The sequence below is a fragment of the Bufo gargarizans genome, chromosome 3, assembly GCF_014858855.1.
Source record: "Bufo gargarizans isolate SCDJY-AF-19 chromosome 3, ASM1485885v1, whole genome shotgun sequence".
NCBI lineage: Eukaryota > Metazoa > Chordata > Amphibia > Anura > Bufonidae > Bufo > Bufo gargarizans.
This window is the reverse complement of record NC_058082.1, coordinates 281,034,763-281,062,064: the sequence shown is the minus strand read 5'-3', so window position 1 is coordinate 281,062,064 and position 27,302 is coordinate 281,034,763. Positions and strand designations below refer to the sequence as shown.

Below are 27,302 nucleotides of genomic sequence, written 5' to 3'. Positions count from 1 at the left end.
AAAGTGAAAGATTGGAGTAATTCATAAATTATTCTGTTCTGTTACTTGACATTTCCTCAATGCTATGTGTTCCATCTCTTACAGTACTGTTCTCTATTTAGAAACATACAGTTACTGCCAGCAGAGGGCAGTAGAGGGCTTTGTGAGCAAAATGCTGAGCTGTGGACACCCAGCAGCAGCAATGCAGAGAAGGGCATGTTTCTCCAGCTGCAGTAGTAACACCTCCTCCTTTCAGCTGCTTTACCTCTTGTTCAGAGAGCACAGGAAGAAAGTGAAGGGAAGCCGCCAGTGCATCTGATTCAGTGGCTGAGGCTGTTTGCATTGGGATCCTCAGAGAGGAGCTAATCTATGGAGCCAGGACCTCCAGTGGTATCTGCTGGTCAAGCAGCTGGAGGACTCTATCTACCTCTTAGTGACAATGAGCAGAAATGTTACTCAGAGCTTTTCTCCTTGTGCCAAGTTGAAGGATCCTCACGCCTGGCAGCTGATAGCAGTAAGGTGGCAGAGCTGTTCATGGCATCCCAGCTTCCAGCTGAAACTTTACACCAGGTGAGTCCTAAATGGTGGGTCATTCATTCACTAGCTACTTTGGGGTTTGCTTTAAAGGGGTTCTGTCACCAGATTTAACCCTATTAAGCTAGCTGACAGTAGCGATGTGCTAATGTCAGCTACACCTAAATAGCCTATTCCTACTTTTATCTATGCCCCGTTACTCCAGAAATCTAACTTTTATAATATGCTAATTAGCCTCTAGGAGCAGGAAGGGGGGGGGGGGGGGCGTTGTTCCTGTTCCTAGAGGCTCCGTTCTCCCACCTTTGTCGCCTCCCTCCAAGTCCTGATAGACAGGGCCAGGCAGCGCTCGCATCTGTCTGCCAGCCCTGTGCTCTGGTGAAATCTCGCGCCAGTCTGTATTCGGCGCAGGCACGGTGAGGGAAAGACGCTCGCAGGCTGCCAGCTTCCTCACCGCGCCTGCGCCTGTGTTGGCTAGTTGTTTCATTTCTTCAGGTTCAGTGGTGGAAATGGCGATCTAAAGTATATGAAGGAATGAATGCTAGTAAACAGTGCCGAGCTTGTAGGGTGAGTGCTGGTGACCTGAAATAGGATTTTACTGAGTTACTGGACCAGTTAGGCCTCTTCTTAACGCTTGTTTTACCAGTTAGATCAGGTTCTTCCCAGGCTTCATCTGCTGAGCAGCCTATAATGAAATTTGGATTTCTCCTGTGAAGAATATGCTTGCGTATGACCACATTGGTAAAGTTCGTATTTCTGGCACAATGGGAGATATTTATATAGGTCAGTCTTGGACCATTATGTATAATTATAACGCAAATAAGACCCTCCTTACTTAAGTTACTTTGTGCTTTGTATTTTTATTAGTATTGATTTGCATTAGTGTCCTTAAAGTATCTGCTTCCTTCAGGCCGCAGAAAACAACATTGGTAATGGAAGCAGTATATATTGGTCTACCTTTTACAAGGGCTTAGAAACAAAAAAGAAACAAAAAAATAATTTAAATGGAAAAAAGCTCACTCTGACATTAAATAATGAATACAGCCATAGGCGTTACGAAGTGACATCCCACATTTAGCCTGTGAGGATGGAAGTCCCATTGGAAAGCCGTTTATGATTTGGCTTACATTATTAAATAAAAGCCACCAGGGGAGTGGTCCCCAATTTTTTTTTTTGTACCAGGGACAGGTTTCATGCAGGACAATTTTCCTTTTGGGGTAAATCATGCACATAACAACACAACAAGACTGCTTTCACATCTGCATTTTTGCAGCAAAACGCATCCGTTTGAATAATACAATCGTCTGCATTCATTCAGAATGTATCCCATCGTATTATATCAAAAATTAACATGCCGGATCCGGTACAATTGACTTACTTGCCAGATCTGGCATGTTCAGTTTCCCATGCCGCACACAAAAACGCTGCTTGCAGTGGTTTTGTGTCCAGCATGGGAACACAACAAACCGGAATGGAATGCATTTTGGTGCACTCCCTTCCGGTTTGTTCAGTTTGGGCTGCAGTTGTTCTTTTTCCTTTTTTTCTCAGTCCTGCACAAATGACATCTCGTGACCACAACATGTTTCCGCATAATTGAACACACTTGTTGAGTATTAATGCCTGGATTCACACGTCCGTGGAACACCGCCGCAGTACAGTAATACACTGGTATGATCTATACCAGTGTATCACTGTACTGCGGCGGCAGCAGGAAGCGTACGGCGTCATAGCAACCAATGACGCCGTGGCATCCTGCACTCAGAAGAAATCCAGGCCGGTATCACACAGACCGTGTTCCACGGACGTGTGAATCCAGCCTTATGCCCCCAGTAGTGGCTTCTCCACACATAATGCTCCCCAGTAGTGGCTTCTTCACATATAATGCTGCCCATTAACGGCCTCTTTACATAAAATGCCCCCCAGTAGTGCTCTTGTTACATATAATGCCCCCAGTAGTTCTCTTTGCATATAATGCCCCCCCCCAGTAGTGCCCTCTTTACATAAAATTGCCCCCTTGGCCTCTTTAAATATTATGCCCCCTCCAAGAAGTGGTCCCCTTAAATATACCCTCCCTTAGTAGCACCTCTTTACATACAGTGCCCCCATAGTATATAGTGCACTAACCCCTCCAGCTGTCTGCGATACGGGCCTCTTCCAGCTTGCTGCCCTGGCTTCCTGCGTTAGGTTACAGGCGGTCGCGAACAACCTGCTCCGGGTCTCTGGTGCTATGATGACGTTGTTACGCCGCCTGTGACCCAGCGTAGGATGACGTGATCATGTAATCGTGATGATCCTGCACCTTCCCACTGCCTCATAGGCCTCAGGCCTAGCGGCCTTCAGTCTATTAGGCTAAACGGCAGAGCAAAGGAACCAATAGTTCACATCCCTGCCATTTAACTCTGGCACTCCAGACCAGTACCAAATGGTCTGCGGCCCAGTGGTTGGGGAACACTGCACTAGGGCACAGTAATAATTAAAGGATAGATCATGAATATCAGATCCGTGGGGGTCTGACAACTCACAACCCCATCTATCAGCTGTTTTGGGCAGCCCCCGATGCTGAATACTTTACACATACAGAGCTGGAAGAAAAAGGCTCCATACACTGTGTAGTGGCTGTACCAGGGTACTGCAGCTTAACTCCCATTCTAATTAATAGGAGCTGAGCGGCAGTACGCCAGCTTTGGAAAAAAACATTTCCATAAATTTATTTCTAATCTAATCCAGTTACTAGTCACAGTTTTAATTCATGCCTCTGAGGGAACAGAGCACTTTTGGTAGCAAGAAGATTGTGGCAATATCCATATGTCATGTAAAGGGGACAGGAAAGAGCGAGGAAGATCTCTGAGCAAGATGATTTGCTCAGACAAATACCAGCCATGCAGAAAAAAACTAGTATGGAAGGTCTCACACTACAAAGGGATGATAACGGAGGGTTCTCTGCTTTCTGGATCACCCTCAATCCAGCAAATATAAAGTGCAACAATAATACATAGGGGGAGGCACACCTCCTTCTGGTATGGAAAAGATAGAGTCTGTGTAAAATGCATAAACATTTATTAGCCCAAATACATATCAAAGAACTGAGATAGAAAATATTTTAAAAGCATTGTTTTTTTTTTTTTTATAATTAAATTTTATTTATTGTGATACAAAAACTTAAATACATATTACATAATTAACATTATAAAATCCATAAGTCCGCCAATTCTAATCTGTGAACGTGGTTAACAATAATTTCATACGAATATACATAATAGTGTCGACATTTGAACCTTCACATTCTACAACTATGGAATAAATGCTGAAAAGCCGGACAGATAGCATTTTCCCCATCTCTTCCCACCAACTTCACAACAATGTGATTAGAATTGTGTGAAACCAATTTTAAGCTTTCCCCTATATTCTCCCAGTTTGGGGGACCCTCCTCTGAAAGAAGAGAAGACCAGGCTCTCTGTCCTGGAGAAAGAACATCCCGAAAAAAATTATCCATTAAGTGTCTATAACAGTAAGATAGTTTAATTCTCGTGGCAGTTTTCTTACAAATTAAATCCTGTAAAAATAAAGGAGTGTCTATAATAAAAAGGTGACTGTTCAAAGTGCTAAAGAGTGCTGACCTCAATTGAAAATATGCGAACCAGGCCACCTCACCTAATTTTGCCCTTAGTTCCATAAGGGGCAGAATTTGTCCACCGCTGACTACTTGATGTAAGTACTGCACATTTTTAGTCCTCCAGTACTGACTGCCACTTAAGTCGTTTAGATTAAGAAGTTTCGGATTGTGCCATAATGGGGTGCAGATAAGCGATGCCTTAACTGCGCACCAAGCCCTTATAACCGACCAGGTTTTTATAGCCATTCTGCAGAAAAGTGTGTACCCGCTCAGTATATTTAATAGGTAATCGGATTCCAGTACAGTGAAGAAATCAGAAAAACCTGCCTCCTTCACCACTTTACTGCAGAAAGGACTATTTTCCCAGTCACTAAAAAGGCAGAGTTGGGAGGCAACAAAATAACCCCTAAAATATGGGAGATTAAGACCTCCCCGCCTATAGGGCATGGAAAAATAAAGTGCCTTCAGTCTCACACGCTTCCTCCCCCATAGTAAGTCATTAAGCATCCGCTCTATCAATCTGAAATGCTTGTCTGTAATCCATATAGGCGAGTTGCGCAGGACATAAAGAACCTGGGGCAGCACTACCATTTTTATTAATTAAATTCTATCCCCTCTTGCTTGCAGAATTTTCTGCCATATCTTAATTTTTGCTCTCAACTTCATCAGCAAGGGGAACAGGTTAAGCTGTAGATATTCCTGAGGTTTAGCGGAAATTATTATCCCCAGGTACTTTATTGAATCAGAGATCGTTATCTGATTATTTAATTCGCCTCGCAGCTCGTCTATCGGGAGAAGTACTGTCTTCTCCCAATTGATCTCAAGTCCGGATATGTCGGAAAAGTGACCGACCAGATCCATTATGCGAGGGAGGGTGGTATTTGTTTGATGAATAAAAACCAGAATGTCATCTGCGTAGAGGGACACACGGTCATGCTTCCCCATTATGCCAAAACCGGCCACCTCCGGATCATGTCGTATCATGGCCGCTAAGGGTTCGATATAAATATTAAATAAAAGGGGAGAAAGGGGACAGCCTTGGCGGGTGCCTCTTCCCAGAATAAAGCTCTCTGTCATCAAATCATTGATCCTAATCCTGGCGACTGGGGAGTTATAGAGTAGCCGGACCATTGCCATAAATTTTGGGCCAAAGCCCATTTTTTTCATTACCTCCCAAAGAAAAATCCACTCCACCCTGTCGAAGGCTTTAGTAGCATCCAACGACAGGATGGAGCGGGCGCCGCGCCCCGGGGATTGAATATTCATAAATAGCCTATGCAAATTGTGATGGGTGCCCCTGTTTGGCATAAAGCCGTTTTGATCCGGATGAATAATCGTAGGGATAACGCGCGAGAGCCTCCTAGCCAGGACTTTTGATAGTAACTTAGCGTCTGTATTTAATAGGGAGATTGGTCTATAGGAGCTCAATTCGGCCGGATCTTTATCCTTTTTTGGAATTAGAACAATAAGGGCCTCCATCATAGAGTGTGGTAATCTCCCTCCCTGTGCTGCTTGGGAGAAAACCTCCAGCAGCTGGGGGAGGATCACCTCACTATGCTTGCGATAGACCTCATATGGAAGGCCGTCTGTTCCTGGCGATGAGTTCCCCGAGACAGACCCAAGGGCCTCCTGCAACTCAGCAAGAGAGAGCTCCTCCTCCAGATATTCTTTTTGAGTTTCATTTAACGTAGAAAGTGGAATTTTCTCGAGGAACCGCATCACCAGTTCAGACGACAGTCCAGGGGAGGATCTATATATCTGAGCAAAATATTGTAGAAAAATATTCCCAATTCCCTCTGGATCTGTTATGGTTTCGCCCTCTACATTACGAATTGAGATGATAGATTGTTTTTTCTTATCTTGTTGCGAAATTATTCTAGCTAGAAGCTTGCCCGGACGTCCAGACTCGATGAAATAATTGAGCCCCTTGAAGAATACCCTATGATTTGCTTTCTCTGTTACATATTTCTCCAAGGAGCAACTAGCCTTCTGCATCTCTTGCCTATTATGCTCAGTGGGATGGCTAGCGTATCGCTCAGCTGTGAGTGCAGCGATCTTACCCAGTTCCTCCTCTTTCTTTCTAAATGTTCTCTTTACTGCGGCAATCTCACTTATAAAGACCCCCTTAAATATGCTTTCAAGGCATCCCATACTGTGTTGATATTAGCAGAGGGAAGGTTAACCTCCCAAAAGGAGGATATCAGTAGTTTAATCGTCTGCAGATTGTCCAGAATAGTGAGCCAATATGGATTTAACTTAAATCCTAGCCCCCTAGTATCCTTATTCTTCCCGCTGCGAACCTCAACCAGTAGGGGTGAATGGTCCGAAACTGTTCTTACTCCGTATCGCATCTTACAGATATTACTCAGATTGCTCTCATTAGTAAATGCTAGATCGATCCTAGACATTGCTCTGCCCCCCCTACTGACACAGGAGTATACTCTCTTTCCTCCACCAAGATGTTCCCATATATCCACCACTCCCACCTCAGAGCAGAATTGAGGCAGCGGGGAGTTACAAGGATACCTCCCCTTTTCCACATCAAGTGAAAATCTGTCTTTATTAGGATCAATGACCGCATTAAAATCCCCTATCAGGATTAAGCGGCATTCTGGTCTCTTTTCAGAAAAGAGCATTAACTGAAGCAGTGGGTACATTGAAAATGGCGGAGGTATATAGAAAAAGGCTAGGATATAACTATCACCATTAAGCTTGCCATGCAAGAAAATAAATCTGCCCTGGGCATCTATATGAGATTTTATAAGGGTGAAATCTATGGAGTTATGAATAAGAACCGAAATACCCCTGGAAGAGCCACTAAAGGTAGAATGATACGATTGGGACTGCCATCCCGTTGTCAGGCGGGACAAGGTTTCCCTAGTTAGGTGAGTTTCTACTATACAGATAATTGCTGGAAGATATCTTTTTAATGCGTCCATAATCGCTTGCCTTTTAACTCTTTCCCCAAGTCCTCTGACGTTCCAAGCTACAATTCTAGTGGACATCTCTCACAAAAGGAAAAAAAAAAAAAAATAAATAAATAAAAAAAAAAAAAAAAAAAAAAAAACATTCCTGCAAGGTGGGTCGTCCCCCCCCCCCCCTCTCTTGATCCGCCCGAACTAGTCAGCGAACCTCTAACCTTCGGCCGTTCTCCCCCAGCCTGGCCCCCCCTCCTATCCCTCCAATCATAGTGAAGCACAATTTCAGATGCCCATCTGATCCATCCAGTCTGATGCCTGTTGTGGTGACTCAAAAAAAAGGGAAGACCCGTTATGAATTACTCTTAATTTCGCTGGGTATTGTAAGGAGTATTTAATCTCCTTAACCGCCAAGCATTTCTTTATCTCTATAAAATTTCTTCTTCTTTCCTGAGTCTGCCGCGCAAAGTCAGGAAAGAAGAGCAGTTTTGAACCCTGATATTCAATAGGTGCACATTCTCTTGCTCTCCTTAAGATACTATCTCTATCCGCGGACAGTAATAATTTCATTAAGACTGCACGCGGCGGTCTCCCTGGGATAGGTTTCCCTCCCGGAATTCGGTGGGCTCTTTCTATTTGAAACATAGAGGAAAAGTTATCGCTGCCAAAGCTGTTCATAAGCACGTCTTTAAGTTGTTCCTCTAGATGACGGCCTTCAACTCCTTCTGGGAAACCGATTATACGAACGTTGTTGCGCCTTGATCTATTTTCTAAGTCCTCTATCTTGTTTTGAAGTGCTTGATTTTCTGAAGCAAGAAGCGAAGTTTTGGATTTTAATATGCCCATGTCAGTTTGCAGAGAGTCAACGGATTTTTCCATGCTATGGACTCGATCCCGAATCTTTGCTAGATCTTCTCTTATTAATGAGATATCGCTCTGCACTGACCCCAATTGAATGGACATTCCTTGCACTAAAGTGCCATTATTTTCCACAGCACTTAGGATTCTGTCCAAGACAGCTGGGTCGTATTCGGTTTGCATTTGTGCAGAGAGGCTTTCCTTGCCTACCTCCTGGTCTGCAACCTCTAGACCATCCTGGGAGAGTTCATCGTTTTGGGAGGTTTTAGCGGATTTTTTCGTCTTAGCAGGGAGTTTGATTTTAGCAGGATTTTTATCATTTAGAAAGGGCGACTTCAAAAACTTGTCGATTTTGTTCTCTGGGGTCTTTGCCCCAGGCTTAATTGCAGAGGAATCAACTGAGCGTCGTTTTGGGGCCATTCTCCCAAGATTTCCCCTTTTTTTTTTTCTATTGCCTTTTTTTTTTTTTCCCTCTCCTTCCTTCCTGATTTGCCACAGCTTTTTCCCCTGTTTTTTTTTTCCGTTTTTTCTTCCCCCCCCCTGCCTCCCCTATATCCTCGCCTCTGTCTTTTCTTTTACTTTGTACTCTCCTTTATATTTCTTTTGATTCTTTTCACGCCGGCTGCCTTTTTTTTTGCGTAACGCAAAGTTTCGGCAATGCACTACACCCTCTTTGCTGCCATGTACACTACTAACCCCTCTCTTCACCAATAGCATAGGAATCAGCAGTACTGCAAGTGTAGACTGAATAAAATGGAATACTTATTTCTCACGTGACCAGAGTGTGATGTCCAGAGCCTTAGTCCCAGTGCACGCTGTGGCTAACAGAGGAGAGGGGCGACGGCGATGTAAGGTATAACGGCAGCAAGATATCCGGCAGAGTGACAGTCCAGCATCCGCAGAAAGCAGCAGGGTGAAACCAGGCGAGCAAAGCAGTTCGACCACAGGGAGAGGAAGACAGCAGGCAGGGCAGCACCAGCAGAGCCCATCAATCAGAGCCAGTCAAGGGCCCAAGCAGAGCAGCCACAGCGAGGACGGCAGACAAGAAGCGCCGAACGGCAGACAAGAAGCGCCGAACGGCAGACAGCAGGCAGAGGAGCGGGGCAGGCGAGGAGGCAAGGAAGCACGGCCGAGAGACAGAACACCCAGAGCAGGACGAGAGAAGCAGCAGCAGCACACGGCAGCAACAGGAGAAGCGATCAGCGGCCAGACCAGGTAAGATTCAGCATCTCAGAGCACGAGTCTTGGCATCAGCTGTTTGGCTTCAGCTGGTCAGCATTAGCCTGGAGGGGAGAGACCAGCACTGGGGAGGATCGAGACGCGCTCACTCACGTCATCCCGCCCCCATTTAAAAGCATTGTTAAAGAAACCCCCCCACCCACAAAAAATGTATATACTGTATATATGAATAATCTGTAGTATAAGCAAACAAATGGACTCCAGCTGCCACCTGGAAAACAATGGAATATGCAGACAATATAATATCATAAAAATACCAGCCATGCACCTATCAAAAACCCGTTAAAAACAATTATACGTAACATGTATTTATAAGGCTTCATGCACATGACAGTATTTTTGGTCCGCTGCCGATCTATTTTTTGCAGATCACACGCGGTCCACATCATGTTTGGGTTCTGCCCTATTTTTAGCAACATGTATGCCAAAAGAGTTTCCTTTTCGCATACATTTGGACAATTATTTTCAAGGGGTTTTGCCATCACAGACAATGGGGGCATATCGCTAGGATATGCCCCCATTGCCTGAAAGGTGTGGGACCCGCACTTACACGGAAAATGGAGTGGGGAAAGTAGTGGAGGGCACACTGCACATGCGCAGCCGCCCTACATTCATTTCTATGGGGCTGCCGAAAAATAGCCGAGTGCTGGCTCGGCTATTTCCTTTGGCCCCCTAGAAATGAATGGGAGCTGGGACTGAGCATTCGCTGTGCGTTCCTATTCACTTGCATGGGAGCAGCGGGGAGCAGTGCTTGGTGGTGGCCTCCAGCCACAGCTCTCCCTGCTCTGGTCTCGCAACCTATCAGACAATGAGGGCATATCCTAGCGATATGCCCACATTGTCTGTGATGGGAATACCCCTTTAAGCTTATTTGCAAAAAAAAAAATGGAAATCCCATTTACTGTTAGGTCACTGAACTGAAATTCACTATAGCAAAAACTACAGTCCCAAAGTAATGATGTCACAGCATGTTACCTGTCCGAAACCCACTTGTGATGTCACAGCAGATTACCTTATAGAAACCCACTTGTGATGTTGCAGCAGCTTACCTGACAGAAACCCACTTGTGATGTCACAGCAGCTTACCTGATGGAAACCCACTTGTGATGTCACAGCAGCTTACCTGATGGAAACCCACTTGTGATATCACAGCAGCTTACCTGATGAAAACCCACTTGTGATGTCACAGCAGCTTACCTGATTAAAACCCACTTGTGATGTCACAGCAGCTTACCTGATGGAAACCCACATGTGATGTCACAGCAGCGTACCTGATTAAAACCCATTTGTGATGTCACAGCAGCTTATCTTATTGAAACCCATTTGTGATGTCACAGCAGCTTATCTTATTGAAACCCATTTGTGATGTCAGAGCAGCTTATCTGACTGAAACACACTTATGTTGTCACAGTAGCTTACCTGACTGAAAACCACTTGTGATGTCATAGCAGGTTGCCTGACTGAAAACCTCCTGCTATCACAGCAGATCACCTGACTAAAACCCACTTGTGTTGTCATAGCATCTCACCTGACTAAGGGGCCATGCGTACAAGCATAGTGATTCACTGCCCGTGCTGTAGACCGCAAATAGTGGTCTGCACTGCACAGGCACCAGCCATGTGCACTCCGTTAGCGCATGCAGACTCGTTGACTTTAATGGGTCTGTGATCCACAAGTTATGGCTAAAGACAGAAGTCCTTTGCATGGGCTTCCGATCCGTGCCTCAGCTCCTCAAAAGATAGGTGAAGTCCTGTCGTATTTTGCATATTGCGGACCCATCCAAGTCAATGGGCCCGCATCCACACCATGAAGTGGACACAGCCTGTGCCCATATATTGCAGACCGACTATTTACAATCCGCCATACAGACACTGAGCCTTAAAACTGAAAATGTCACAGCAGCTTAAGTAACTGAAAACCACTTGTGATATCTCAGCAGCTTGCCTGACTGAAAACCACTTGTGATATCTCAGCAGCTTGCCTGACTGAAAACCACTTGTGATATCTCAGCAGCTTGCCTCACAGAAGCACAACTGTGATGCTTTAGGTGCTCGCCTGACTACAGCCTACTATGTCACTGCAGTTACCTTACAGGAACTCTTTTCTTCACTTTGTTTGTATATGCAAATTTTATACAGGGTACTATAACATAGACCATCTTATTCATGGCTCTCCAGAAAATCCTTCACTGCTGTCCCAATCCAACAGTAATGGCTAAAGAGTCCCTTACATGTGGACAGCAGGGTAGAAGTGGGTCCCAACAGGTTGTTACTGCAGATGCAGTTGGAGCTACACTTATGTTTTAAACAAATGAAGACATGCTATAGAGATGTTTGTGGAGTCCAGATTTTAACCCTAAAGACTTGAACATAAAGTTTGGGGAACTGTTTTGTGAATCCAAAAAGGCAGTAGGACTGTATCCTTGATGTCCTGGATAGGATATACCGAAGGCTGGCAATGTTTCCCCCACAAGTACCAGACAGGAATAGCCATGATAGCTAATGGTGTCCCACACCATGACACTTGGTGTTTGCTTCAGTATGTCTCCACAATATGCATAATGGCAGTAGGTGCTCTCCAGCCCTCCTATGCGCATCATTAGTACCAAGACAGAACCTGCTTTCATCACTGAACACTATTATTTGCCACGTTATTTGCTGCATTAGAGTTCTCAGGAGGGTTGGTAAGCGCCTACTGCCATCACATAATGCATACTGCGGAGACACACCGGACCAACACTAGGTGCCATCCTGTATTAATATAACCCTGCCTCAACGTATACCCTGCTGCAGACCCCAAAATGAAGGGTGCACCACTTTGGTTGCTCGATCATTGACCAGCACAACTAAGAGTTTATACTTTGTCAATTTCAGTAGAAGTGTACAAGCTACACTGTGGGTTGCCATGATGATGGTATCACTGTAGATCAGAAGGAAAAAATATTCTGAAGTAAGCAATATTTAAAGTTTTTTTCTGGGAATATAAGGCCTCATGCACACGACCGTATGTATTTTGCGCAAAAAAAGGGATCCTCAAAAAATATGAATGACGTCCATGTGCATTCCGTATTTTGCGGAACGGAACAGCTGGCCCCTAATAGAACAGTACTATCCTTGTCCGTAATGCGGACAATAATAGGACATGTTCTATTTTTTTGCGGAACGGAAGTACGGACATACATAAACGGAGTGCACACGGAGTATTATCCTTTTTTTCTTGCAGACCCATTGAAATGAATGGTTCCGTATACAGTCCGCGAAAAAAACGGAACGGACACGGAAAGAAAATCCGTTTGTGTGCATGAGGCCTAATACTGAAGACCTATCCTCAGCATAGGCCATCAATATCTGATCGGTGAAGATTCAGCACCCCATAACGATCAGCAGTTTGAAGAGTTTGTAGCCCTCACTGGCTTCCTAGGCCAGTGCCTCACATTCATTTGATTTATGTGCGGCTAAATCCCATTCAGGTGAATGGGTCTGGGCTGCAATACTAAGCACAGCAGCTATACAATGTACGGCACTGTCTTTGATGAGCAGTGATGAAGCTTCAGTGCTTAGTGGAGCACCATGGCCTCTTCAGCTGATCTGTGGCGGTGGCCTACCGATCAGATATTGATTATCTATCCTGTGGATCGGTCATCAATATTATACTTCCGGAAAACCCCAATAAAAGGTCTAACTTCTTGATGCTTATGGATGTCATAGAAGTAGTCTCCCACTTAGGACTTCTCTTGTATTAGCCACCGCATAGAAAGCAGTTCCAGTGGGTTTTAACTTTTAAAACAGTGGTCCCTAACCTTATTTGTACCAGGGACCAGTTTTACGCAAAACTTGTTTTGTGCGTACCAGGGTGTGGTAGGTTGAGGGATTTTGTATATCACGCACATAACAAAACACAGTAATTAATAATTGCATTTAGGCCCCCATTAAGTAACTTACAGGTAATGCCTCCTCTGACTGGAGTTCTTCACTTTCCTTTTTTTCTCAGTCCTGCACCGATGACATCTCTTGACCATCACCATTTAGTCCACAGTAGATTTACTCCCTCCCCCCTCCCCAGTAATACCCTATGTACCTATGCGACCTCCTGTGCTAGGTCTCTTGTGGCGAGATGACGTTGGCACGCCGCCTGTGGCCCGACACAGGAGGTTGCGATTATGTCATTGATACTATCCTGCACCTTAGCACTGCCTCATAGGCCTCAGGGCTAGCAGCCTTCGAAGCTAAACGAATGACCACAGAAGCCAATAGTCCCATCCCCACTGTTCAACTTCAGTGCTCCCTGTAGACCAGTACCAGATGATCCACTGCCCAGTACTGGTCTGCGGCCTGGTGGTTGGGGACTGCTGCTTTACAAGACCTGGCTTATCCGTGCATTACATAAATGGCCTTTTTCTGAAATTAAGCGGAGGTACGGTAAGTGTTTTTATTTTTTATTTTAACATGCTGGTTGGGATTATTATTAGGGGCAGTATAAGCTAAATCCACGGCACTCCAAAGGTTTTTGCAAGATAAATTATCTCATTTAATTCTTAGTAAACAGAATGTTATTAATGTACATCCAGTACAAATCCATTTACATATAGTAAGTATTTATGCCATATCAGATAGATAATTCCCGAACGTTTCGGTCTGTGCGACCTTCTTCAGCGGGGTCTGAAGGCAGAGTGAATAGGTGTGCACACCTGCCAGATACAGTTGATAAAACTGAGATTACATTCTGTAGAAATTAGTATACGAACTTTAGGTGAATTTGAGCGCTGATAAGTTTTTCTACATAAAATTGAAAGTAAAATGAAAGAGATCGGCACTTATAGAATCACTCTGAGAAACAACTTATTCAAAGGCTGAGTACATCATTCATATAAGATATAAAATATGAAAAGTAAAAAGTAGACATATTGAGCAAATCCACAATAACTGTAATAAAAACCGTAATAAATAGGGGGCACAATTATGAATAAATAAATAAATAGATAAATAATCAATGAATTGAGATAGATATCTGAAAGTACATCCAATTCACTCTATGTTCAAGGTGTATTTTACACACAATAGCAATTCATATCTCAGCTATCTATGTATTTATATAGCTGTAAGCGGCATCTCTCACATCAAGTTGTTGCCGCGACTTTATATTGATAAATGCCAACTGTTATATTTTATTTGTATTGCTTGATGTCCAATAATTCCACTGTAGTTGTGCACATGGGTTTTGCCCCTTTAAGTCAATTCCGAGTAGACTGTAATATGTCCCTCTATTGAACAGGTATTCGTTATATGTTGATTATATCCACTGAAGGGATAAAAGTCATTTGTTACATATTGTGAGACATTCCCATATATTCCCACGTATGGGGTTTCATATAGGTGTCCATTCAAGGGTTAATGACCAATGTTTCAACTGAAAGATTGCGGTAGCTGTGTTGATTATTTCCCGTAATAATTTGTACACGAGTCAAATAGATATCCTTACTCACTGTTTTGGTGTTTAAGGGATAGAGGTCTAGTGCCTGCCGTGGCGTCCCACGTGGTCTTGGGCACTGCGATCTTACCTCCGAGTCTTCCTTCCCGCCTGTATGTAATAGACTCAGCTCGTGCACTTGTGTGGGGTAACTTGTACGTCTGTAGAAGGCACAATCAGCGTTACACGTGGTGTGTAGAAGCCAGCAATCCGTCTTTCAGCTTCAGATGAGAACAATCCTGGAGCGCTCCATATGTTATTTAAGCTTGATTATGGATAACAGTCCATCTTACAATGTCCATACATAGGGGGCAAATAAACACCAAACGCGTTTCGGAACATTCACTGTTCCTTCCTCAGTGGTCAAGCCCCCATGTCGTATGTAGCGACTTTAAATACCCTGTGGGTTCATGGGATATTAGGATCATGATAAAACTTGGGATGGATTCATTCTGATTTTTGCTCTAGACGGTTCTTACATTTCCATAGAAGGTATATAGGGAATATTTGCCTGAAGATAGTAGAATGATACACATATTTTTCGTATAAACAACACATAAAAATGCCAAAGTGCATGTGCACCAAGGTATTCATGTTTTTTACATATACATATACATAGCCAACAATAAAAATTCATAAAACATAAAATTGGACAAAAAAAATTGTTGCGGTTTTAATGCCGTTCTCATGTGTTTTTGTGTAGTTTAGGCAAACAATAAAATACAGGCAGCCTCTGTTGTGTATTAAGTATACATTTGTGCTTATGTTCTGATAAACAGAACATGAGCACAAATTCATACTTAATACACAACAGAGGCTGCCCGTATTTTATTGTTTGCCTAAACTACACAAAAACCCACTGAATCCACCTGGACACCCAATTATTTCTGGAATCAACTCTCTCACTTCAAATCTATTCCAATATATTGACAAAGTACTGCAACCTACAGTAAAAAAGACAGTCATATATAAATAGGAACCCTGGATGTACAGTACACTCCCTTTACACCATTATTGACCATCAGCAAGGAATACAGGCTATGGAAAAACAATTACTAAAAGACAGTCAACTACCCTTGGAACAAATAGAATACTTGCTGGAAGGTGTACAGTTCATCCTAACATAATTATTTTTGTTTTGAGACTGATTATTATTTGCAAATACAGGGTACTGCCATGGGCACCAGGTTTGCCCCCAGCGGAGTGAGAGCAAGAGGTTATTGCTCCCAAGCTGGGGACAGACCTGGTGATCTGGCATTATATGGTGCAAGGGTGAAGATGAACTTCAAAAGTTTCTAAAAGAAATAAACACTAACAGATATAATTTACAATTCACATCAAACATAAGCAATTTATCTATAGAATTTTTAGACCTTAAAATTACAGTAGAAAATGAACATCTAATTAAAGACTTCTTAACATGCGACTCCACGAACGTCAGATATATAATTCAATGCCTATCTACTAGACAGTACATTGGCAGAACAAAACGGACTCTTAAAAAGAGAATATATGCTGCCTTAGAAACAGTAGATAGACATTGGAGAGGGGGGGACCATATAAGTAGAATGTCTAGAATAGAATCAAGACGTATCTTTGAATTTAACTCAATCTTACCTGGGGGCTTAAATGCCGAGCTGGAGCTGTTCGGTTTCCTGTAGTCCTGGGTGGGTGCCCCTCGCCGATGGAGGACTGAGTTTTGTACCAATTATTGATGCTCGGTCCCCCCCTTGGCGGAAGGCCCCCACCCATAGATCTCTATTTTTTGCAGCTGAATTTTAGCTGAACCCCATCTTGAAACTAAATTCCATCTAGATGAGAAGAAAACATGTAAAATGTATAATCTAAAATACAAAAATCATAAAAACCATAAATATAGAACCCAATATAGCATAATAAGTGAAATGTACATTCCCATGCCCCCTTTTTCTAAAAAAAATCGCATGAATTTGCATTAAAGCCGCATATATTTTTTTAGGATGATGTTATATGGTTTACTATTAACTATATATATTCAGACATAAAAAAACATTAATATGATCATCTATATCCATTTTGGAACCTTTTTAACAAAAAACGCATGAGAACCGCATTAAAATCGCAACTATTTTTTTTGGGCGATTTTATATGTTTTATGAATTTGTATGTATATGTAGATGTAAAAACATTAATACCTTGGTGCACATCCACTTTGGTATGTTTGTGTGTTGTTTATAGTAAAAATATGTGTATCATTCTACTATCTTCGGGCAAATAATCCCTATATAGCTTCCATGGAAATGTAAGAACCGCCAGAGCCAAAATCTGAATGAATCCATCCCAAGTTTTATCATGATCCTAATATCCCATGAACCCACAGGGCATTTAAAGTCGCTACAGACGACATGGGGGCTTGACCACTGAGGAAGGAACAGTGAATGTTCTGAAACGCGTTTGGTGCTTATTTGCCCCCTATGTATGGACACTGTAAGATGGACTGTTATCCATAATCAAGCTTAAATAACATATGGAGCGCTCCAGGATTGTTCTCATCTGAAGCTGAAAGACGGATTGCTGGCTTCTACACACTTCGTGTAACGCTGTTTGTGCCTTCTACAGACGTACAAGTTACCCCACACAAGTGCACGAGTTGAGTCTATTACATACAGGCGGGAAGGAAGACTCGGAGGTAAGATCGCAGTGCCCAAGACCACGTGGGACGCCACGGCAGGCACTAGACCTCTATCCCTTAAACAACAAAACCGTGAGTAAGGATATCTATTTCACTCGTGTACAAATTATTACGGGGAAATAATCAACACAGCTACCGCAATCTTTTGCACAGAGTGTTCAGTTGAAACATTGGTCATTAACCCTTGAATGAACACCTATATGAAACCCTATACGTGGGAATATTTGGGAATGTCTCACAATATGTAACAAGTGACTTTTATGCCTTCAGTGGATATAATCAACATATAACTAATACCTGTTCAATAGAAGGACATATTACAGTCCACTCTGTGTTGACTTAAAGGGGCAAAACCCATGTGCACAACTACAGCGGAATTATTGGACATCAAGCAATACAAATAAAATATAACAGTTGTCATTTATCAATATAAAGTCACGGCAACAACTTGATGTGAGAGATGCCGCTTACAGCTATATAAATACATAGATATCTGAGATATGAATTGCTATTGTGTGTAAAATACACTTTGAACATAGAGTGAATTGGATGGAATTTCAGATATCTATCACAATTCATTGATTATTTATCTATTTATTAATAATTGTGCTGCCTATTTATTAATGTTTTAATTAGTTATTGTGGATTTGCTCAATATTTAAACTTTTTATTTCATTTTTTCATATTTTATATCTTATATGAATTATGTATTATTATGTACTCAGCCTATGAATAAATAGTTTCTCAGCGTGATTCTATAAGTGGAGTGCCGATCTCTTCCATTTTACTTTCAATTTTATATAGTGACAGGGTCGGGTAAGTCACTGAGATCGGTGCACCCTTTCCATACAGTGTACAGGTGAGCCACCCTACTTTTACACATTGTTTAATACGTTTTTCTACATGTTGACCCGTTTGCTGATGCTTGAGTACCACTGGAATTTAAATCTCATTGTGGCCTAATTTCTCAGTTTAATCCTTTTTATGGCGCTTGTAGAAAATCAATTTTCTTTTTTTTTCTATGGCGTGAAATTTGTTGAGGTGATTTTCTAATACCAAACTTGGGCTCACTCCAGATGGCATACCTTTAGTCACTTCCATCCCTATTAACAGAATTAATAGGAGGCAACCCTAGCAGTGCCACTAGCATTTACATTCTACTGTATGAATGGGAACCTAAAACATTTGCTACAGTTTTGCAGAGCAGATCTGAAACCTTAAATATGTCAATCCTTCAATGACTAGCCAGTTTTGTACTTTACTACCCAAGCAATGTATATTTTTTTTCATTTTCACTTATGACAAGAGTCATAACTTTATTTTTATGTAGACAGTATGAGTTTTTTTTTGTAGGGCAAGTTATATATTTAGACCATTTATTAGTTCCAAAAAAGGGACTTTTGACAGTGATCATTTGATCGCTTACATAATACACTACTTATGTAGTGGAGTGCATTATGCTGTCAGTAGAAAAATGACAGGAAATCTATTAGCAAGGAGTAACAGGCATGTACAGAAGGCTTGGAGCTTTCATTAGACCCTCGGCTGCTATGTAAAGGAATTGGCACCCTGCAATTGCATTTGTGGGGGTGCCAGTGTGTGGCAGAGGGAGTCCCCTCCATCTGAAACCACTTAGATGCCGTCATTGCTATTGACTGTGGCATCTAAGGGTGGAACTTTTCTGGCCAGTAGTTCTGCTGCTCTGGGTCATTATATCAGAAGCATGGCTGTCATAAGACTGCTGAGCACCCACTCTTTCTAGCCTTAGGAGACCTATGCAACAGTTAGAATGGGCCATTGTAAAAAAGCAGAGGCCTAGTCTAAGGCCTCTTAATGGCTATGTACACCTTTAGAGGCAATTTTTGTTTATGATTGCGTTTTATTATTCGTTTTTGACTAAAAATCATATTTTCAAATGGACTTTGTTATTGAACAATTCTGTCACAAAGGGTTCATTGTTTTTCTAAACTTGTGACTGGTACTTTCACTTTGTATCCGATCATCTAATAAATCTTCTCTCTAAACTTCTAAATGGTCATAAACACTTATCGTATTTTTTGCCCTATAAGATGCATCGGCCGATAGGACACACTTAGATTTTAGAGTAAGACATTAAGAAAAAAACCTCAGATCAGACCTCCATGCCTCATATCAGTCCTCCATGCCTCTAATCAGCCCCCAGCCATATATGTAATCAGCCCCTAGCCATATATGTAATCAGCCCCCAGCCATATATATAATCAGCCCCAAGCCATATATGTAATCAGCCCCCAGCCATATATATAATCAGCCTCCAGCCATATATATAATCAGCCTCCAGCCATATATATAATCATCCCCCAGCCATATATATCAGCAGCCCCCAGCCATATATATCAGCAGCCCTCAGCCATATGTATCAGCAGCCCCCAGCCATATATATCAGCAGCCCTCAGCCTCAGATCACAAAATAAATGAACCACTTATCTCTCCTGCTCCTGGACGCTGCCTCTCCTCTCCTCCGGCGCGATCCTCTTCCTCCTGCTGTCGGCTGTGCTGTGAACTGGCGCGCACAGCGTGAGGTCACAGAGCGCCCTCACGCTGTGCGCAGCCTTCACAGCCGCCAGCCGAGGACCAGGAAGCAGTGAGTACAGAGCCTTTACCGCTTCCTGGTCCTCCGGTACTAATGAGCGCTTCCATAATGGAAGCGCTAATTAGTATGCGCCCCATCAGACGCAGGGGCATTTCCCCCAGTATGGGGGGGAAAAAAGTGCATCTTATGGGGCGGAAAATATATTTATGTCACATTCTTATCAGTAAAATAAAAAAATGAGCTATAATGAGTGTCTATAAGGGCAGAGAGCAGAGCTAAGCAGTCCGTCAGCTCCTGGTCTGACGGAAAAGACAGAAAATCCACAGGCAACTACTAGAACATCACAGCTATGTACAGAAAAAAAATTCCATACTTTTAATAAAGACCAAGTGAAAAAATTATTTTTAGCTCAAAATAAGTACAATGCAATAATAAAATAAAATTGTTCCCAAAGGTGTACATAGTCTTTAATGACCTCCATAAACAAGTGTGTTGGCAATCACTAAGGGGTTAAATTACTTAAATACAATTAAGCCAGTTTTCCATTACACCGCTTGATGAATCTCTCCCCATATGTTTTCCTCTTACTATTGTGATAGCACTTTTGACAATGGGAAAGCTTCAGTCTACTGTGGTGTATGATGTTAGGATAGGAAGTGGGCTGCACGGTCAGGAACATAGACATAAATATTCCTCCACAGAAAGGAAGCTGCTCCAAAAATGCTGTTCCTAAAGATTAGACTGCACCTGGCACTTGAATGAGCTGCTGGGCACCCTGCCTTGCTGCGCAGCTATCCTGTATTTACATGCGTTGCCGTCTGCACAATCAGGTCCTGTCTGACCAGAGAGTGGTCAAGTGAGGAGACTTGTAACATAAACCGCCTTCTATGCTAAGGCTGTGTTCACATTTGCATCAGAGGCTCTGGTAAAATGCTGGACTCCCTAACGGAACCTGATGGACCTCATTTTACTTAAAGGGTTGTCTCACTTCAGCAAATGTCATTTATCATGTAGAGAAAGTTAATACAAGACACTTACTAATGTATTGTGATTGTCCATTTTGCTTCCTTTGCTGGCTGGATTTTTCCATCACATTATGCACTGCTTGTTTCCATGGTTATGACCCCTCACCCTGCAATCCAGCAACAGTGGTTGCGCTTGCACACTATAGAAAAAAGCACTGGCCTATGTATGCTCCCACAGTCCCGGCCACCAGAGAGGTAGGGATCTTTTCCTATAATGTGCAACCACGGCCACTGCTGATAGATTGAAAGGTGGTCGTAAACATGAAAATGAGAATTGTATAATGTGATGGAAAAATGAATGAATGAATCCAGCAAAGGATTGAAGCTTGAAAAAGACTTCATTTAGTCGAAAAGTTGCCATGTATGCTGCCTATAAGTTAACTAAACACCTTCTTGTGAGTATTTGGATAGATTTATGTTATGCCTGTGTGTCCACTGTTAGACACTGCAGACATTTTAAAGGTGTGTCTGCTTTTATCAATTTTTGCATTGTATGTATTATTCAAGTTGAGAATTTGATATTGATGGCCTATCCCCAGGTAGATAATAGTTTAACTCCCGGCAGCTCAGCTCTTTGAAGAGGCCGCTGTGCTTTCGTGAACCCTAGGCCAGTGATGCCGCGTTCATTGGTCAAATGGCCTAGGTGCAGCTCAGGCCCATCCAAGTGAATGGGGCTGAGCCGCAATACTAAGCACAGCCACTATACAATGGACGGCGCTGTGCTTTGTGAGGAATCCGCAGCGCCCACAAGAGCACCGCAGTCTCTTCAAACAGCTGATCTGAAGGGATACTAGGAATTGGCCTCTTACCGATCAGATATTGATGACCTATCCTTAAGATAAGCCACCAGTATAAAGACCAAGGAAACACCCTTAATTATACAGTAAAGATGTGATTTGATACGATGAGTGCATTTTGTTGGTATTTTTGGAGTCTATGTCTAGTTACACTGGCTCATTTGTCTATACCCACTTATTATTGGTGGATCGATTTAGTCACCTATAATGGTCAGAGACCCTGCACTACATGCATCGCTCCCGTCATCGTGCAGTTGATAAATCTAGTTGATAATCTGTAAAAAGATGCTAATGACGAAAGAGAATCCTCCTTATATCTTTATGATCATGTGCCGATACAGCGAACCACTATTTGATCATCTGTCTTCTTTGTCCTATACACCCCTTAGAGAGTGATTCATATATTTTTATTTCTAATCAGTTTTTATTTTCTTAGTGTAGATTTTTTTTTAATTCTATTACCTGATGTGATATCTGTCATTGCAATCCTGCCTGTGATAATTATGACTGCTGAAAAGTGATTAAACCAAGGATAGGTTGCCTTTATGGTTCCTTTTTTAAATACAGCTAGTGAAATAGAAAATGAAAAATAATATCAGCAACAATTATTAAAAAATCTGTGTAACAAAAAGTTGATTATGTAATTATGTAAACTTGATATGTAATTTTTTGATGACACGTTTCCTTTAACCCCTTAAGGACCAGGCTCATTTTCACCTTAAGGACCAGGCCATTTTTTGCAAATCTGACCAGTGTCACTTTAAGTGCTCATAACTTTAAAACGCTTAGACTTACCCAGGCCGTTCTGAGATTGTTTTTTCGTCACATATTGTACTTCATGACACTGCTAAAATTGGGTCAAAAAAGTTAATTTTTTTGCATAAAAAAATACATTTTTTACCAAAAATTTTGAAAAATTAGCAAATTTCAAAGTTTCAGTTTCTCTACTTCTGTAATACATAGTAATACCCCCAAAAATTGTGATGAATTTACATTCCCCATATGTCTACTTCATGTTTGTAGCATTTTGGGAATGATATTTTATTTTTTGGGGATGTTACAAGGCTTAGAAGTTTAGAAGCAAATTTTGAAATTTTTGAGAAATCTTCAAAATCCCACTTTTTATGGACCAGTTCAGGTTTGAAGTAATATTGTGAGGCTTAGATAATAGAAACCTCCCAAAAATGACCCCATTCTAGAAACTACACCCCTCAAGGTATTCAAAACAGTTTTTTCAAACTTTATTAACCCTTTAGGTCTTCCACAAGAGTTAATGGCAGATGGAGAAACAATTTTGAAATTTCTATTTTTTGGAAAATTTTCCAATATAATCAATTTTTTCCAGGAGTAAAACAAGGGTTAACTGCCAAACAACACTCAAAATGGGTTGCCCTGATTCTGTAGTTTGCAGAAACACCCCATATGTGGTTGTAAACTACTGTTTGGCCGAACGGGAGCACATAGAAGGAGGGGAACACCATATGGGTTTTGGAAGGCAGATTTTGCAGGACTGGTTTTGTTTATACCATGTCCCATTTGAAGCCACCTGTTGCACCCCTAGAATAGAAATTTCAAAAAAGTGACTCCATCTAAGAAAGTACAGCCCTCAAGGTATTCAAAACTGGGTTTACAAACTTTGTTAACCCTTTAGGTGTTCCACAAGAGTTAATGGCAGATGGAGAAACTATTTTGAAATTTCTATTTTTTGGAAAATTTTCCAATATAATCAGTTTTTTCCAGGAGTAAAACAAGGGTTAACTGCCAAACAACACTCAAAATGGGTTGCCCTGATTCTGTAGTTTGCAAAAACACCCCATATGTGGTCGTAAACTACTGTTTGGCCGAACAGGAGCACATAGAAGGAGGGGAACACCATATTGGTTTTGGAAGGCAGATTTTGCAGGACTGGTTTTGTTTATACCATGTCCCATTTGAAGCCCCCTGTTGTACCCCTAGAATAGAAATTTCAAAAAAGTGACTCCATCTAAGAAAGTACACCCCTCAAGGTATTCAAAACTGGGTTTACAAACTTTGTTAACCCTTTAGGTGTTCCACAAGAGTTAATGGCAGATGGAGAAACAATTTTGAAATTTCTATTTTTTGGAACATTTTCCAATATAATCAATTTTTTCCAGGAGTAAAACAAGGGTTAACTGCCAAACAACACTCAAAATGGGTTGCCCTGATTCTGTAGTTTGCAGAAACACCCCATATGTGGTGGTAAACTACTATTTGGCTAAACGGCAGGACATAGAAGAAGAAGAACGTCATATGGTTTTTGGAAGGCAGATTTTGCTGGACTGGTTTATTTACACCATGTACCCTTTCAAGCCCCCTGATGCACCCCTAGAGTAGAAACTCCATAAAAGTGACCCCATCTAGGAAACTACGGGATAAGGTGGTTGTTGTTTTGGGACTATTTTTGGGGTGAATTTGATTTTTGGTTGCTCTATATTACTCTTTTTTGAGGCAATGTAACAAAAAAATTAAATTCTAAAATTGTTTCTACATTCGCTATTTAGTTTTGTGGAACACCTAAAGGGTTAACATAGTTTGTAAAGTAACTTTTGAATACCTTGAGGGGTGTAGTTTCTTAGATGGGGTCACTTTTTTGGAGTTTCTAGTCTAGGATACATCAGGGGGGGCTTCTAATGGGACATGGTGTAAAAAAAAAAAAACTGTCCATCAAAATCTGCCTTCCAGAAACCGTATGGAGTTCCCTTTGTTCTATGCCCTGCCGTTCGGCTATATAGCCATTTACGACCACATATGGGGTGTTTCTGCAAACTACAGAATTGGGGCAATAAATGTTTATTGTTTGGCTGTTAACCCTTGCTTTATTACCGGCAAAATGGATTTAAATTTAAATTTTGCCCAAAAATAGGTGTTTTGGCACCGTTTTTATTTTATATTTTTAACACCGTTCATCCGAGGCGTTTGGTAAAAAGTTATTTTTATAGCGACGATTTTTACGCACGCGACGATGCCCAATATGTATGGCTCTCAGACTTTGGAGACACTAAGCAGGCATCCTAAAACTGCGGCCCCCCAGATGTTGTAAAACTACAATTCCCACCATGCCCTGATGATGGCTGTAGGTTGTCTGGGCATGCTGGGAGTTATGGTTTTACAACATCTGGAGGGCCGCAGTTTGAGGATGCCTGCACTAAAACTAATATTTTTTGGGGAAAGAAAAATTGTTTTCGTGTCTCCAAAGTCTGAGAGCCATAGTGTTTTATGTTCTCTAGTGAACTGTTGGGGATTATAAAAATTTAGTACTCCATGGAAGTGTGATACTCCCTGAAGCAATCGATAATGCAGAGGCCCGGATGATCGGGGCACGTGTCACATTGAGTGGTGGTGTCCTTCCGTATCCCCCTCTTGTGACACACTCTGCACTTTTTTTGGGTTCGTCCCTTCTTTCCAGTATGGGGGACCACACCTGGAAAGTGTTGGCCAGGGACGATCCGGGCGCCTCCAGTTCCCGAGGTACTCCGGCCTGCTCTTTCCCGGTCTGAAAAGATCAGGTCCTTGAGGACTGCCTCATAGAATTGGAGGAATGTCCCTGTGCTGCCAGCGCTTCGGGATAGTACAAAAGAGTTGTACATGGCAACCTGCACCAAGTAGACCGCAACTTTTTTGTACCATGCCCGGGTTTTGCGCATGGCGTTATATGGTGGCAGGGGGGGTCGGGGGTAGGGTTAGATGGATAGATGGAAGTTTGGAAGTTTGGAATAAAAGTACTTTTTTTCTTTTTTTTTCCTAACTTTTCCCTTTTTTCCCTGCCTAACGGTGCCTCTCCCTCACTGACCCTAACCTACCTGGGTGGCGATGGGTGCAGGAGGGTGATGGATGGCGATTAGGGGGACACAGGAGCTGGTGCTGGACGATGCTGCCGGGTGCTCGTGCAGAACAGGAAGAGGAGGGGAGAGAGGAGCGCAGGAAGTTTGAATCTCGCGCCTCTCTCCCCTGCACCAATCAGCACCCTGGACAGCAGTGTTCAGCACCAGGGCCAGCACCGCCTCCTCAAATCCTCGGACTGCAATTGGTGGTGTAAAATTACGCCACCGATCGCAGTCTTTTTCCGGTTCAATGGACCGGAAACGCAGAAAACCGCAGGTCTGAATTGACCTGCGGTTTTCTGCGATCGCCGATACGGGGGGTCCAATGACCCCCCCCTGCGTTGTTACGGGATGCCGGCTGAATGATTTCAGCCGAAATCCCGTTCCGATTAACCCCCGCGGCGCCGGAATTACATTTTTAAGTCAGGACGTACCGGTACGTCCTCTGTCCTTAAGGACTCGGGAAATAGGGCGTACCGGTACGTCCTATGTCCTTAAGGGGTTAAGAACCAGAACTGTTTGTTTGTTTTAACAACCAAGGCATTTTTTGTTTTTATCACCACATTCCAAGACACTTTTTCCCCTCAATGTAGCTGTTAGATTATTTTTTTTGTGGGATGTGACCATGACATGACACCATTTTGTGGTATATATAATTTACTGATTAGCTTTTATAAGACAGAATGTAAAAACACCAACAATTTTGACATTGTTATTGACCCCCCACTTACTGTGCAGTAAAAAGTACACCTTTAAAGGGGTTGTCTCACTTTAGTAAGTTGTATTTATCATGTAGAGCAGGGATGCTCAACCTGCGGCCCTCCAGCTGTTGTAAAACTACAACTCCCACCATGCCCTTCTGTAGGCTGATAGCTGTGGGATGTCCGGGAATGATGGGAGTTGTAGTTTTGCAACAGCTGGAGGGCCGCAGGTTGAGCATGCCTGATGTAGAGGAAGTTAATACAAGCCACTTACTAATATATTGTTATTATCCATATTGCTTCCTTTGCTGGCTGGATTCCTTTTTCCATTACATTATACACATGCTCGTTTCCATGGCTACAGACCACCTGCAATCCATCAGTGGTGGTCGTGCTTGCACACTATAGGAAAAAGTGTCAGCCTCTCTGGTGGCCAGGACCGTGGGAGCGCACATAGGCTACTGCTTTTTCCTATAGTGTGCAAGCACGACCACCACTGATAGATTGTAGGGTGGGCTGTAACCATGGAAACGAACAGTGTATAATGTGATAGAAAAATGAATCCAGCCAGCAAAGGAAGCAATATGGAAAATCACAATACATTAGTAAATGGCTTATATTAATTTTCTCTACATGATAAATGCCACTTACTGAAGTGAGACAACCCCTTTAAGTTCATTCTACGGGTCAGTACAAATAAAGTGATAACAAACATGTATAGGGTTTTTGGCGTTTTGATACTTTTGCACAACAGAAATGGGTTTACTGCCAATAAGCTTATACAGTATTTGGGTTCCACAAAACTACTACTGAGTTGTAGTTTTCATTGCTACTATTTTGGGGTACATTTATGGACTATTTTTATTTGGGGTGGGGGATTGGGAAAAAACAGCAAATGTGCAATTGTTTGTGTGTGGTGTAAATACCGGTAATAAGTTATATTTGTTCTACAGGTCCTTACTATTGTGATGGTACCAAATATGTATATTTTTCATGGATAACTATTAAATAATATATAGTTTTTTTTATGAATAAAGAGTTTATTGTTTGGGGAGGCTTTTTATAAAAGCTATGAATACCTCTGGGTGCA

The 27,302-nt window shown here is 42.3% G+C and overlaps 1 protein-coding gene across 3 annotated transcripts in view; it reads left to right on the top strand.

Moving 5' to 3' along the window:
• Positions 1–267: 267 nt before the first annotated feature.
• Positions 268–27,302, top strand: part of REPS2 (RALBP1 associated Eps domain containing 2) — a 118,230-nt gene continuing 91,195 nt past the window's right edge. For 2 of the 3 annotated variants that reach the window (XM_044287998.1, XM_044287997.1), the window contains exon 1: positions 268–549. In XM_044287998.1, coding sequence (XP_044143933.1) covers positions 349–549 — 201 coding nt within the window. In that variant the 5' untranslated portion in view covers positions 268–348. Of the gene's footprint in view, positions 550–996; positions 1,078–27,302 lie in introns of those variants that run through there. The other variant, XM_044287999.1, reaches the window with a different exon arrangement.